Here is a 16,462-nt window from a genome sequence, read left to right as displayed (position 1 = left end):
GAGAAATAAACAACCACTTTCCATCATCATGGTTTGACGCAGTTTCCAGTTGAAGGCTATTCTGTGTAGCCAACCACATTTGTTACCACAAGTACCCCTGTAGTTTTTGTTTGCTGGGGGCCAGGAAGGCACAGCTAATTATCTTTGCTGGTATTAATTTAAAAGTCAGCTTTATGGGCAGTTCAGCGTCCCAAATTACTGTTCTGGTTCATGTTGAACTAAAATGCTTGAGAATTGCCTGAGTCTTAACATCTGGAAGTTTTAAGCTGCCTCTTTGAGAAATGCTTGGGCTGAGTCTTACTCTTATAGCTAGTATTTGCCTTGGCTCTGCCAATCACACTAGAGATTCACATTGGTTTAGCTGTCATTATTCCATGTTCTGGTTACAAAATCTATCATACGTCTCTACATCTTCATTATTTTGTCATTCACCTTCTATTTATTTATCTATGCATAGGTTTCATCTGGAAGATGACATAGCAACCTTTACCATTATGGCCTCCAATTTCATTTGCACTTTTAAAATTGATTGGGCTAGTTGGATGTATAACAGTTAAATACAACTGTCTTTAAAGGAAGAAAGTTAATGTAAAGGAAAGTTTAGTAATGGAAGCATTCTAAGAGACACTGAAATACACTCATATTTGGGGTATAAGTGTTGTGTGAATGTGTGTGTGAGTGTGTGACTGCGTGAATGTGTCTCTGTGCGTGAGTGTGTGTGCCTGTGTGTGTTTCTATGTGTTTTGAGGACAGGAAATTGTTTTAGAGTACATGTGTTTATAATCAATATATACTCTGACAATAGTATTGTGTTCTCACTTACAGTAAATATTACTAGTCAAATGCTCAGCTCCATAATTTCTAAGATGTCTTAGAATACATTTATTTTAATTTAATAAAACTGGTAGTTTATTATTACAACAGCAGGAAATAAAATATAATTTCTCTCATTTGCTGTTTGCCATACATTTTAAGGTGTTCATATGTAATTTACGTGCATATAATTTACACATATAATTTATTTATCATGTCCAATAGTCTATGTATCTGATGATTTGATAATACTAAAAATTATAAATGTAAGAGTAGGTAATTTTAAAAACACAGGGGCAATGCATTGCTGCAATTGTTTACATGATAAATTTAAAGCCAATTTTCTATTTGCTGTTAGGGGGCTGGAGAAGTGATAAGATGGCTTGGTGTTTTTTGCAGAAGCTACGTCTGGTTCTTAGGAACCAAGTCAAATGGCTCAAAACCTTTCATAACCCCAGCTCAAGGGTCACTGTTCTCGTCTGGCCTCCCTGGGTAGGTATATGCATGTAGCATACATTCTCACGGACATGCACATGCACACATACATGCTAATGCACAGACACAGACACATGCAAATACAGAAATAATTCTAATAAAAAGTATGCTGTTAAATGTCCATTTGTTCAATGGCCCAGACTGGTCGATAGCGCCTGAGCTGGGCATCATTCAACAATCCCTCTGAGCTCAGAGCACGGCTCATGAGGGTGTCTCATGACCTGTACCTGGCGTTAAGATAGCCTGCCTGCAGAGTTCTACAATGCTTGCATATTGTTATTACTTATGTTGAAAAATGACTACTAGAAAGAATACCTCAATCCTTATATAGGGGAGAAAAAAAACAAATTAAGTCAAAAGTGAGTCTACCTTCAAAAAAGCTAGAAATTTCTAAAGCATTTTATCTGAGTTAGTTAGTATTCCCTGCTGGCCCAGTATTGTCTGCATTGCTATTTATTATAATTAGTTAGATCGTCTGGACTTGCTCAGGGTGGTTGAAATTACTGGCTAGAACGTATACACTCTGATGTTTCTGCTTTTACTTCAATGAAAAGCTGCTGAAGATTTTTTCAATTCTATAAAAATGCAGAAATTAATTCAGACAGAATATATAATAAGCACATACTTCTCTTTTTACTTTTGATCATTTATAAAACTTAGCTAGCATTAGTTGGCATATTCACTAAATTCTGAGATTATACCTTCCTCATATTCATTAACATCTAGGGTTCAGGAAACAAATGTTTCCTGAAACAGGTTTTGTTTCTTACTCTTAATTGAAAACAAATTGGAAAATGTAATCCTGATTTCAGTGAAACTTTTGATATAGGAATGCAGAATGACACCATAGTCTGTCCTCTACTATTGTTACCAGAGGCATTAATACCTATCAATAGGCCCCTCCCAATGTCACTGTGCAGGTAAAAGGCTAGCAGAGCTAGCTCATTATAGGTCTCAGCTACCTTCCAGACCACCCCTGCGCTCCAGCTGATGAAAAGCAAAAATAGAGCCAGGAAACATCAGAGATGGTGAGTGTGGGATGGGGACTGTGCTCTCTCAGGCTGTCTGAAACAAAGGGATAAAGTGGAATGCATTGGAAATTAGGGATAATGTTTGGACGTCTCTAAATTGTTGCCAGAGAGAACTGAACTGAGCCTGCACACATATCCAGTGTTAACTTCATCTCAGAGGTGAGGATAATATTGGATTGAAATGAGCACATATTTAAAATTATACACCATGTAATGTGACAATAATTTTTAAGTTGTCAGATATTTTGGAAAATACTTATTACTTTTGTAGAAATTCTAAATAGACATTATCTCCTTTGCTATGAATCTAATTTCCTCAAACTCCAGAAGAATCATAAGGCTAGCTAGTAATGGGTTTTTAATAATTTAGGAATCATGCTTTCTCATAAATATTAACATTATTTAGTCCTCAGAATTACCAGAAGTTTTGGTTTGGGGAAAAGATTCTTTGTTCGCTTAAATCACTAAATATCGCACATTTCACCAATAATTTATTTTGCATTTATTCAAATGGTATTCTAAATATGACTTTTATGATATGTATTAAAATACAAATGTGACTGGTCTGCCTTCTCTAGCCTCAGTAGAAGAAGATGAACCTAATCTTACTGCTCCTTGATGTGCCAAGGCTGGTTGATATCCATATGAAGCCTCTCTTATTCTGGGGAAAAGAGGTGGAGGGGTAGATGGAGCAGGTAGTTGAGAAGGAGGGGCTTGGAGGAGAAGAAGCTGCAAAGGAAAGTAAATGAACAAGCAATGAAAAATATGAATGTAACAAGCATTGAAATAACTTCTTATGAGATTAAGAATTTTTCATTGTTTTTCTTGCCCCAGATCTGGGCATCAAACCTAGCTTTCGAACACTAAGCAAGTTCTCTACAACCAAGCAAAATTCCAGCACCTATTTTTTGTAACCTATAATCTTGTTAAGGTAAAAATCTGTGTCTTGGTTGATCTTATTGCTTTGGTAGATAAATTAATTAGAGTTAACAAGATTGGGACATCCCTGTTTATCTTAATTGATTTTGTTTTCTGAAAGCGTTGTTGCTCTGCCTATAGAGCTCTGGGGTTTCAAGCACACACGTCTGGCGCTGATAACCTGATTTTAGCATGGTCCATCGCTATTTTCTTTGAATGTCTGCTCCTGTCTTGGAAGAAAGAATATATTTTGTTCTTCTTCGTAGTAGTAATTAACTCCGAAGAAATGGTTTTCTATTGATTCAGACTCTTCCCATGATTTCTGGGGAAGCTAGCTTTTTCTATACATTTTTGGACTTGCTTAGATGAGTTAAACTCATTGTGGAATTTATGTATATCCACACAAACTAACGAATGACGATTATTGGATGATTGATTTGGGGAATATGATTTACAATCCTTGCAGCTTAGTTTTTCCATCTATACAACAAAGCAAGGTATGTCATCACTGTGTTTATTTTGAGAACTACAGTAGGAGCTATTCTCTTGACTGCTTTGCCTTGACTGGCATAATTTCTTACTTTCTCATATTGTATAATGGGGAAAATGTAGTCCACTGACTACAAAACTAACACTCTCAGAAAATGAAAGGCTGTTTTGGCTTAATGGAATACTAAAGTTTATATAAGCATGCCTTTGCTAAAAATGACTATACAAAGCCTACTATTTTTGCCATTGGGGTTAATGCAGGTATTAAGTGACCAGATATGATTTTTCAAAAAATATATGAATCTAAGTATCTAGAGATAATTAATGTACATCAACTTCTAAATTTTAGCAACCAGTATAATTATTTTAAAATTGTCTAATAGCTCAAGATAATATTTGTAACAACTGTCACAGAACATTACTTATTGTGTTGAATTTCTGGTGTAAAGTGTCACAGACAAAACTTGTAAAAATAATTTATTTTCCTGGAAAAATTCACTTTTTCCTGATCCTTCTTCTTACATAGCACTCTGTATTACTTTATGGTAGTATTCCCACTACTAGTTGAAATAATTATACCATTGTGAAGGAAAGATGAATATTAGTATATGAAATTCAACACAATTAGATAATAGTCTGTGATAGTTATTATATATGTTATCTAAAGCTATTAGATGATTTTTAAATAATTCTGTTGGTTTATAGAATTTAAAAATAAGTATATATTAATTACAGACACCTAGATTCATATACTTGTAAAGTTGTTTGCTGCTCTCCTTCTTGTAGCAGCTATCAGAAATGAATGAGGGAAGACTGACATATGCAGAGCTGAAATAATCCCTGAAGAGTAAGGACAAACCCCAGCCAACTCAGAAAAAGAGAGGTAACATTTTTCTACCTGACTCTGTTTGTGTGTGTGTGAGTGTGTGTGTGTGTGTGTGTGTGTGTGTGTGTGTGTGTGTAGAACACATAATATCAAATACTAAAAAGATGAACTCATATTAGTCATGTCCATATACATTAGATGTTACATGTCTGTCTCTCTTATTGAAAAAGATATTTATGGGTGAATAACCAACAAGAGGAGATCAAATCACAAACCTCATTGAAAAACATCCATCCTGCTCTAATTACAAGGTTTTCTTATTTGTTATGTATTCTGACTATTGATTTCATGCAGAATATCCATGGCGCATAAGTGTTGTGATCCTGGGAACAGTATGTCTTTGTCTTCTGATATCAAGCATAGTCTTTGGATATCTGTGTGAGTATGATATATAAATATTTTATGGGAACAATGAGATAAGAAACAGCACTATAACTGCTAAACCAGTGTAGACAGTTAATTCTGTAGACATCCTAGCAGTTACGGGTATTGGTGATACTGATAATAGTGATAAAGATATTAGTAGCATCTTATATTACTGGTTTTATGATATGTAAATGAGTATACTGTTATAATTACACAGAAATATAATGAGTAAGTATGATTCAGGTTGATACACATACATATTCACACATACATACACACCAATACACACACACACACACACACACACACACACAGACAAACACATGTATATGAAATTTATATAGTCTCAACATGTAAAATTTCAGTGAGCTTCTTAGATTAGGTAGATTGTTCTTTCTTATGTGCTTATAACTTGGGCATTTTTAGATTGACTTTCAGCCACTGATGAGACACACAAGAGACTGGAGAGATGGCTCTGTGGTGAAGAGCATTTGTTCTTGCAGTTTTTGCAGTGATTAAGAACACAGCTCTAGCAAGACCTGGGTTAGTTCATAGTACCCACATGGTGACTCACAACCATCTATAACTCTGGTTTCAGGAAGATTTAACTTCAGGTATACACGGGCACTGGATGAACATGGTGTACATACATATACTCAGGCAAAACACTCACACACATAAAACAAAATAAATTAAATTTTAAAAATCATACAAATATCTAACAAAACACTCCATTAAGCAGGATGTATGCTGTAGGGAAAGTGAGAAAGCCATTTAATAAAACATGATATGCATATGCACTTCAAGTTCTTAGCTTCCTGAAGAACCACTGGAACCACAAGGGAGAGTAAACCTGACCACTTTGTTCCATGAGCACAACACCATTTACCAACTGTGATACATATCTAATCACTTAGTTTAGTTGCTTATTTCATTAATTTTTTTGTTTAAGACAGGATCCTTTCTGGTGGCCCTGTATGGCTTAGAACTCACTGAGATCCACTTGCCCTCCTGTCCCCCTGTGCTAGGATTAAAAGCTTGGCTTTCACACCTGGATAAAGTTGTATTTTACCTCCACATGCTCCTTCCTGCCTTTGTCTCCTAATGCTGAGATTACAGAGCTACAGCAATACATATGCCTCTAACATATTAGAAAATTTGTACTCTATAATTTCTTTCAGTATATTTTTCTTGTTTGTTTAAGTACATTTTGCTTTAAATTATTTGTTTTATTCATTTAATGAAAATTTAGTTTATGTATAAAACCAATATCACAGAAATTTAATGGAAAAAAGGAGCTTTGTATGAATTTACTGGATATACATGTGTGTGGTGGTGTGTAGAAAAAGTTTATCAGTTTTTAAAATGAAATGAGTGCAACTATAAGGGCATGAAGAGATGTTATGTGAGTGGCTCATAACAAACATCACAATGTTAAGAACGCTTCCTGGTGAAGAGAGTAATAAATAAATAAGAATTAAGGCACTGATAGATTAGACCCACCTAAGTTCCGTGAGCAGCATGAAAAAAGGAAAATATTTAGAGACTTGTGGATTGTTCTAGGGTAGTGAAAGAGCAAGCTAGACATACATTAGGGCATGCAAATTGCTTATTAAGGTTTGTTTGTACCAGGACAAGGAACTTTAGGGTTCCTCTGGACGTCAAATGAAATAAAAATAACCATCCGATGGTTATAAGTGATGAGGAACATGACTCAAGTTACATGGGCTGATAATGCCTTGGGAAAGTGCAGGCTCAGTAGACAGGAAATGAGTGGGCATATGAAGGAGATTCTTTCAGGAGACAAATTAACTGATCATGATTAGCCATGTTAGCATCATGATAGAAGTCATGGTCCTACAGGGAAAAACAGGAAGAATGGGTGACCTATAGGGCAATTGGAGTGAACTTGTTCAAGTGAGGAAGGGACAAGATGGAATCAGCAATCCAATTTCATGTCAGGCTCAGGCTCGTGTATCTTTACAGGTAAAGTTGTCTTAAATGCTAGAAAAAATATGAGAACGCTAAGGTTATACATATATATGTGTGTGTGTGTTTATATTTATATGTAAATATATATAATTCAGAGGCATATGGCACATCAGGGAATATACCCACAAAGCTTAGGTTTGAGTTATTTCTTTATAGGAAGCTGTTGTCAAGAGGTTCACAGCATCAGAATACACATGAGATTAAGATAAATATCTAGATTAGAAATATTAATTGCATTGAATTGTGTTCCATTAATAAGAAAATGCATGAAACCATGGTAAAAGGAGATGGAAGGCAGATCATGAAAATAATTTTCAAAACCAAGGGGAATGACTGGATGTTAGAAGACCAGAGGGCAGGATGAAGAGCCTTAGTAAAAATGAACACAAAATGAAAATCAATGGTAGGAACCATAAAAATTTGACTAGTAGATAGTTGGAAATGCAGCTATCTAGTATCAGGCAGCGCAAGCTAGCAGAAGTAATCCGACAGTCTACACAGATGGGACTTTGATCAGGAGGAACAGCACTAATGCTTGTTGCTGGTATAGATACGGTAGAACCACATTGTAAACCAAACCAGATTGCAATGGGCAAAATGTGTTAAGGTTAGAAATCAGTGAGCATGGAAATTTTTATTATTTTAGCTATGGTTAAGCAAGTGCTGAAAGTATGTTGATTTATATGGTCTATTGAATAGATTTGGAAAACGGAATATTTGCACTACTCAAGAAACAAGCTACAGGAATATGTAACAATGTGGATGAATATTATAATGATAATATAAATTAAAATAACAAAGTAAGAGGAATTTTAAGAAATGTATGCAAGTGAGTGCAGTCTCAGGAGGCAAGAGAGAGCCTTGGAGAAGACAAAGCAGAGACTCAGTCAGTTCTGAGATAATCTGTTTTGAGTACTGGGAACCAAAATTGGGTCGTCTACAAGAGTAATACAAATCCTTAATGACTGAGCTACCTCAAAATCACCAAGATTATGATTTCTAACAGAGATTTTTGGTTTTCTTTGCACATTAGAAATAGCTGCATGACTTCATTTCTATTCTTTGATTCCATTTTACATTTTATGTAAAGTCAGATCCATTAAACTACACATGTAACCATTAAATGGACTAATAAACTATAGAGGATGAAATTAGTATATAGACTATTTTTAGTAGAAGTTTGTTTTATTAATGTTATAAATACTTTAAACGAAGCATGTTGCAAGTTATAAATAGTGGTAGTTTAACTGTATTATATTCTAGCACTTTAAAATCTGTTATATTTTTCTTGCTATATTTTAACCCCATCTACTATTTATAATCACAATTAAATAATTGTAGCAAAGTGGTCAGTTATCACCATTTGTGTTTCTTTTTTTATATTCCAAAAATTTATTTCATTTTATTAAAGATTTATTTATGTGTTTTATGTCTATGAGTGTTTCATCTTCCTGTATACACACGGATCTCACAGGACTACAGTACTGATGGTTCAAATGGTTGTGAGCCACCACATGGGTGCTGGGAATTGAACTCAGGACCTGTTAGAGGAGCCAGCACTCTGGAGCTGCCTTTAACCTCTGAGACATATATCACATTTAAAATGACTAATAAAATAAAAGGCCATTGCTCATATGCAATTTAATTTCCAAAAAAGAATGATTTATCTTTGTCTTGGTTTTGAGACTAGGTCTTTTATGTAGCTCTGGCTGACCTGGAACTAGCTATCAAAACCAGGATGACTTCAAACGAACAGCAATCCTACTGCAGCTGTCTCATAAGTGCTGGGATCACAGGCACCATTATCAGCTAAAAAAATATTTCAAGTAGCATACCAGTATATGTTTGGTCTTTACTTTTTACTTTTTTTTAAATTTGGTAAATTGTGAGGTATTTAATGAGAATCCATAGTGTAATAATAGATGAGGTAATTTACCACCCACGTAATTTACCACCCACCAGATCAGAAATCCACGTGGATGCGAAATGCGACAGCGCTTGTACTTCTGTGCATATGTGGAAAAAGACATACTCTGCCTTTCCAGTAAAATTCTGGGAAAAGACAAATTCAAACACTTACTTTTGTTTGTTTTTATTTGACTCAAAATAACTAGTAACATAAAAACATTTTAAAAAGTATCTCTAGTTCCTCACTAACTCTAGTTGTTTTTTTGATAACACTTGGTTACTTTATTTCCAACATGTGACTACACAATCCATCATAAAAATGTTATTTTTAAAAGTTTGCAGCAGGCTTTCAATAAAATTCATGACATGGCATTTTAATTGTAAATATTTCCTCCCATGCTTAAATTTATGAAAATTCATAACCATAAGTAGGCTGCTCATCAGCACACACACACAGGTAGGACATAGGCTCTGCTCCATCACCGAGTGAAAGATGATCGTCTGTGTGACATCCGGTGGAGAGACAGCATCGGACATCTAACTCACTTTAATCCATACATGATATCAGTTGAAGAGGAACCCGAACAGGCAACCAGAGCCTGTGACAGCGACGTGGGTGTACACCGTCGGGGAAACACTGACAAAAACAGTCCGTTTGCTCCTATGATGTCCACTGACACCCATGTCCCACTCTTGCGGGTATGATTTTCGTGTTTAGAGTACGTACTTTCTATATGGAATGGCCCCTGGAAATTTGCCAGGGGTGTCAGCCAGTCTTCGGAGGAGCAACACCAGTTTCTAGAGTGCTCTCAAGAGTGGTCCCAACACCCTGTTTCATCTCAAGTCATTTTCATTTCCATTACAGTGGAGAGGCCTCCCACCTACAGATTGCCAATTGTGTTTCTAATCTCATAGTATGGACTTAGTTTTTCAGGGCACATCAAAGTTCAAAATTCAATGTGAGAAAGATGCAAATAAAAATGCTGTCTCCTCAAAGGAAGTAGTAGATCCTTCAGCTTTACCACCTACAACAGGTATGCATTGGAACTAGAACTGAAAGACGGCACACTGTTAATGGCATTTACATTTCTGCCCCCTTTCAAATTGTGACCTTAAAACTTTTAGTTGAACTTTGGCAGGATTTGAGTTTTGTTTACTTTTCATTGAATCCATCTTTTTCTGTTACAGTTAATGTTATCTTTCACTGAAGAAATTGCTATTGGTTGTCACCTTGGTTTTATTGATCATTTTCTACTGTTCTATACTGGGCGTGTATACTGTAGCTGTATTTACCTAACATAGAGCCCTTCAGCTCACATTACTACATTACTGTCACCTAAATTACTCCTTTTGATGGGTCTCCTCTTGCAGATAGAAATGCATAATGCTGGTGTCTTTCTCCTTGAGAAGTTAAGATTTATTAAAACCATAACAAAATCCTCACATCTGTCCGAGACCATTTCTGTATCCACAATACTCTTTCCTTAAAACTTGGCAGAAGAGGTATTCTAGGCAAAAGCAATTACTCTGTGGAGTTGAATACAGAGCAAACAATGAAATATGTTTCATATTCAATGTCTTGAAATGAGGATAATGGTTGCTTTTATTTTAAGGAAAAGGCTGCTACAAATGTCAAGGAAGATGGTTTTGCTGTGGAGAAAAGTGTTACTACTTTTCAGAAGAGGAAAAGACATGGGATGAAAGTGAGGCATCCTGCAGGCTCCTGGGTTCTCATCTTGCTAAGATTGACAATAGAGAGGAGCAGGTGTGTATCACATGAGTGTTTGAAAAGAAGTAGGCTCAGCTGTGCTGTGCTATGATAATCATCTTTGTTCCTCTGCCTTTCTTTGCTGCTTAACAGAATCACTTGCATATGTTGTTGGTACAGACTTACCTTAAGAGAGACACGTACAGATTTTTTTAAAAATACCCACAAGAATATTTTTATGTCACAAGAAATAGCCCTGGTGTTGGCATCAAGGGGTAATGCTCAGCCATTTTATTTGTTTTGCCCATTCACAGTTTAGCTAGAGCAGATTATTTATCATTAATGAAAAGCAACTCAGAAAAGCTTGCTTTGATGATATAGGTGTTCCCATAAAAAGGTAACTAATTTTTAGTTCTATTCATTTGCCATCAGTACTGGAAAACATGTACTTCTAGGGTAGAACATGTCTCTGTCATTGAACATAGGAAAAATAGGATTTAAAATAAAGACAAAAAATAAAAAATAGAATCATTCCCCGGAAAAAAAATTTTATTTTACTCATAACTTAGGATGAAAAGACTTTTTTTTCTTTGCATACATTTGCAACACTTGTTATTAGCTCCAATGTTTAGAAAAGAAAGGGTCACTCTAGTTGATTCTGTACATTTATTTCCAACTATTCAAGTTAGGCACTACATTTCAACGTTATGTTTACTTTTAGAAATGTTTCTACTCGTATCCTGTGGAGGATACATAGAACACCATGCTCATTAACATAACTAATCAATTGGATTTATTTTTAGCAATTATTGCTATAATATTGAGTGGTGTGCCATAGCAACTACAGTCATTTATACCTTTTCTTTTTTCTTTAGTTAATATATTCATTTACTTTACATCCTAATTACAGCTTCCTCTCCCTCCTTCCCTCCCAATTCCTCTCTCTTTCTCCTCTCCCACCCCTCTCAGAGAAAGGGAGGCCTCCCATGGATATTAAACTGCCTATCAAATTGCAGTAGGACTATGTCCATCTTTTCTTATTGAGTTAGACAAGGCAGCCCACTTAGGGCAAAGTGACCCAAAGGTAGACAACAGAGTCAGAGATAGCCCCTGCTCCTGCTGTTAGATGTTCCACATGAAGACCAAGCTTCACATCTGTTACATACATGTATAAGGCCTAGGCCTGAAACATGCATGTTTTCTGGCTAGTTGTTCCCTCTCTGCGAGGCTTATGGACCCAGGTTAGTTGATTCTTTATAGTATCCTTGATCTCTCTGGCTTCTTCAATCCTTCCTCCCCTTCTTCAGTAAAAGTCCCTGATTTTCACGTAATGTTTGACTGTGGATCTCTTGCATCTGTTTCCATTAGCTGCTGGGTGAAGCCTCTCAGAGGACAGTTATGTTAGGCTCCTGTCTGCAAGTATAGCAGAACATTATTAATAATGTCAAGGGTTTGCTATCTCTCATGGCATGGGGTTCAAGTCAGACCATTCATTGGCAGCAAATTTCATGTACCTGGACTTAGAGGTGGATGTGAGCCATTATATGCATGAGCTTGGAATCAAACTTGGATCCTCTGCAAATAGCAGCAAGGACTCTTAACCACTTAGCCATCTCTCTAGTTCCTGTATATAATTCTTATTTTCCTTTCTTATTGTGGGTTTTAGAGGAAAACTTGTAGACTACACATTGCCCGAAGAACTTGCGGTATGGTTCTCTCAGGAATCTTATGAAGGCAAGCAGGATTGTTGATAGCTAGGGAGGAGGAAACAGTCCATATGAGACAGAAACAACAATATTGGGACTTGTTGAAAGAAGGTAGTCTTGACTGTGAAGAGAAAGGAGATGGCTATGCCTTTACACAAGTCTTAGCTTTCTGGAAAGGAACCAAAAGGCACTGGAGCAGTCTGGCAGGAAGAAAACACATACTACCTCATGATCATATAGTGGTAAGGTCCAAGAAAAGGAAGATATTACAGAATGGCCTAGGAAGGAGGAAAGAGTGGGTCCTACTCAGCAGCACCACTGTCATCAAAGTCCCAGGGAAAAGAGATGGGGTGCTAGGCAGCCTAGAGAGGAGGAAATATCTTACACAATTGATGTGAAGTCTACATCTACTTTTTATTCCTAGAAGATGTATGTAGATGAGTAAATTTATGAATATATAACTTATGTGGTTTTAGAGATATAAAATGTATACTTTAATATGTTTCTACTATTTCCATGCATTTTTATGTATTCAAATTTTCTCTTGTAAACATTAATTATACATCAGCATAACGAAAACTGTGTGGACTCTCTCTCTCTCTCTGTTTGTATGTGTATGTTTGTGTACATGAACAAAAGAGAGATGAGAGAGAAAGAGAGAGAGGAATATATAAAAGTATATTACTTTTAGCAAAATTCATTGCTATATATTGTCATGTATAAGAAAAATTTGAAGTGAACAATATATATCATTTAGAGAAAGGAATACAAATGATTATGACATTGAAACTCATCATTTCAGTATAGAAAATCTTCAGCGAGGTAGTATGATCTACACAAAGGAAAATGCAAGTTAATATGCTGATTACAAATGTAAACTGGTTTAAAATTGCTATAGTTTTCATGTTTCACACTAAAAAACTATATATGACACAAATACAATTTATTTGTTCTTTATCTGTTGCATGTAATTTTAAAATATCCATGCCATCGTCTTCCCAGGGCTGTGCTCTTGGCTTGGCTCCAATAACAAACTGCAGCTGCTCTCACTCAGGATCTGAGATCATCCCCTCAACCTCTCTTGGCTAGTTCCACCAAGCCACCGACTACCCTGGCTGCCCCCTTTTTCTTCTGCTCACCTTATCACTGTGGTTGGAAAACACTAGAAAGTTTTAATATTTTAAAACTAGCCAGAAAACACAATTGCTGGAGGCATAGAATCTATTGCCCTAAACTTACTGGCAATCCTGCATCAGAATTCTACTGGGTCGTAGAGTCTGCCATTGGTTCTAGCTGTCCCCAGGCCTTACATGGCATTCATGCCTCTCCCTCCAAAGTTTAGACAAAAAGCCTCTCTCCTCTGCATCCATGCCTCTTCTTCCTGGGACTTGGAAACCCCACCTCTTTCCTTCTCCCAACAATTAGCTTCTGCTGTCTTTATTGACACAATCAAGAACAAATTAGGAAAACAATACCTCTGCCAACATTTATCTAGTCATCGTAATTTGCTTTTACACCAATATTCTCAAACTTATCTTCTGTGCAATACTTTTTTATGTCTTCTCTTTGTCTACCATAACTATAGAAGTACAATTATTTCATAATAGGGTATATAAAAAATTTAAATAATTTCCCAATACTCTTCAATGTGATATCAATAACTTTAGTAAGTATATTCCTCTGATCATAACAACCAAGAAATTTCTCTTGTCACTATTTCTATCTCACCTGAGTTAATACATTGGAAAACATAACATTACAACTTTAACTTGACTGTCTTATTTGCCATGGGCATGTCTTGTTTACTGACCTATATATGCTTGCAACATGTCAAGAATATTTTCTTGAGTGTCTTCCCCATTTTTCATATTGAACAAATTTCTTTGTTCTGACTTACAATATTTCTTTATTGTCCTTTAAATTACTACGAGGATCTCCAAATCAACTTTTGGAGACTTTTATTAACAGTTTGTAAAGTGTCTTTTGATATTTAGAAATTCTAAATTTAATGTAGCTGGACTTTGAGCCTGATGTATATTGTCTCAGATGATATTAGCAAGATTACTAGGAATACTAAAATTCTAATTTTCTCACAGAACTTTATTCAGTCACGATTGAACTATAGCTATTGGGTTGGATTACGTAAAAAAGGAGGTCAATTCCTGTGGGTACATCAGGAGGATGAAAAAATTTCTTCGGATTTGTAAGTTATTATTTCATATACTTAATTAATAGTTGATTTACATCTAATAGCCTCAGGGAAGAAGGTTGTGACTTTGATCATACCTTTACTTCACTACTATAAATAGAATCTTATGCAATATTACAGCTAAATTTAAAGGAATTGTACATGTCATGTTTATTTCCTCAGATGAAGGAATGAGCTGAAAGCTATACCCAAGATATGGAAGTATATGGCTAGGGCTGAGTCCAAAGCATTTATTTATCTATTCTAACTATCTCTAGACCCAGGCTTGAAAGCCTCTAGCCTCTGTATAATCTAATATTCCAAGCTGAGTAATTCAATTGAGCATCTATTGGCTTCTGAATAAATTACTGTGCCTGGCCTCATACTGACTTTGGCTTTGGCTATATGTTCCAACCTTTTGGTTCCTTCTTATTCTCTAGCTTGATCTGTATTCACCTGTGTTTCTCTTCAACCTGTCTATATAAAACTGCTATACATACACACCCCGCCCCCTGTCTCTCTGCTCTTAAGCAGCCTGTCTTTGCTGTGCTCCTCTCATGTGAGTTGGCCATATCTTATCTCTGACTTATTCTATCATATCTTTGGCATGATAGACTCTCTGACTCATCACTTTGTCTGCCCCTCAAGTAGACAAATTTTAAAGCAGTACTACTTTTTTACACACCAAGTTTACCTTCATTGTTTTGGATTAATGTCTGTGATAAGGGTGTGTCTGTATTCCAGCCAGAGAGATTAAAGTTGTGCCATTGCAGTTGAATCACACAGACCTTGAAGGTCTTTGGATGTGGTCCCTTGCCAGAACAGCCACATTGTTAGAATAAAATTCCTTTACAGTGAACAAAGAAGACTTTCTTTCCATGCACCTTTATATTTTTCTATTTGTTATGTTATTATCGTTTGTAAATGCAAATGTGAGCTTCACCTGTCTGTGCACCTTGTAAATGCCTGATTGTACTAAGAGTCCAGAAGAGGGCATTGAATTCTCTAAAACTGAAGTTACAGATCACCATGGGAAACCATGTAGGTGTTGGCAATTGAAACAGGTCCTCTGGAAGAACAGTAATTGCTCTTAACTTCTGAGCCATCTCTAATGTTTCTGTTAAGGAAAAGGATAGAAAATCCCCATTCTAGGCCTTATTATCTAGCAGCTATCATCAGAAGGTGGTAGTATCCATGGAAATAAACAAATATTTATGTTTTTAGATTGTGAAAATAAAACTTATGCCTAATGAGTAGTATTCCTAAAATAACCTGTCTTTTCCTTTTTTTCTTTTTCCTTTCTTTCTTTTGACACAGGGATTTTCACATGACAACCCATTTAGCAGATGCAGCATGTGGATATATCAAGCCAAAGCTTCTCAACAATGCTCAATGTAGTAGACTTTTCCCCTATATTTGTAAAAAGAATTTTACCTGCCTGTTGACATCAGAGAATTGGTAAAATCACACTTTTACTATTTTTATTCCTTAGTGGCTATTAGCAAAATAAAATTCATCCAAGTCAGTAAACTCTACATGATTTCTGAAGCCTTATTCTCCTGAAGCAAGGGCAAAGCATGGGTTTTTAGATAGTAAATGAAACAAATTCAAGAAGTACATTTTGAAATGGCAAGAATCAGTAAATGGAAAAACATGAAACACTTACTTTCTTTTGTTGAAAGACCTTGTATCTATTTCTTATAATCATCTAGGAAAGTCTAATTCAATTTTTGAGCATTATATTTACATTGTTTACAATACAAAAAAAGCAGAATTGAACTGTAAAAACACTTATTTTTGCCTGCCTTGTTTCCTTCCTCTTGTCAAACTCAAACAACTAAATTTTAGATAGCATTCCTGGGCTTTTATATGGATATACATCTACTTGTAAAGCAAATGTTACATATGAATAAAGTATAGTCCAGGTTTTTTTTTCAGTATATAGTTACAGATATCTTGAAA

The 16,462-nt window shown here is 35.7% G+C and overlaps 1 protein-coding gene across 1 annotated transcript; it reads left to right on the top strand.

Moving 5' to 3' along the window:
• Nucleotides 1–2,275: 2,275 nt before the first annotated feature.
• Nucleotides 2,276–16,025, top strand: Klrh1 (killer cell lectin-like receptor subfamily H, member 1). Its single transcript, NM_139187.2, is given in 7 exon segments — nt 2,276–2,336; nt 4,533–4,629; nt 4,927–5,010; nt 9,825–9,932; nt 10,512–10,663; nt 14,409–14,515; nt 15,818–16,025. Coding segments are annotated over 7 exon segments (696 nt in total). The 5' UTR covers nt 2,276–2,333; the 3' UTR covers nt 15,963–16,025.
• Nucleotides 16,026–16,462: the final 437 nt, after the last annotated feature.

This window comes from Rattus norvegicus, chromosome 4 (assembly GCF_036323735.1).
Source record: "Rattus norvegicus strain BN/NHsdMcwi chromosome 4, GRCr8, whole genome shotgun sequence".
Taxonomy (NCBI): domain Eukaryota; kingdom Metazoa; phylum Chordata; class Mammalia; order Rodentia; family Muridae; genus Rattus; species Rattus norvegicus.
The sequence above is the reverse complement of the archived record's forward strand: the minus strand, read 5'-3'. Positions and strand labels throughout refer to the sequence as shown.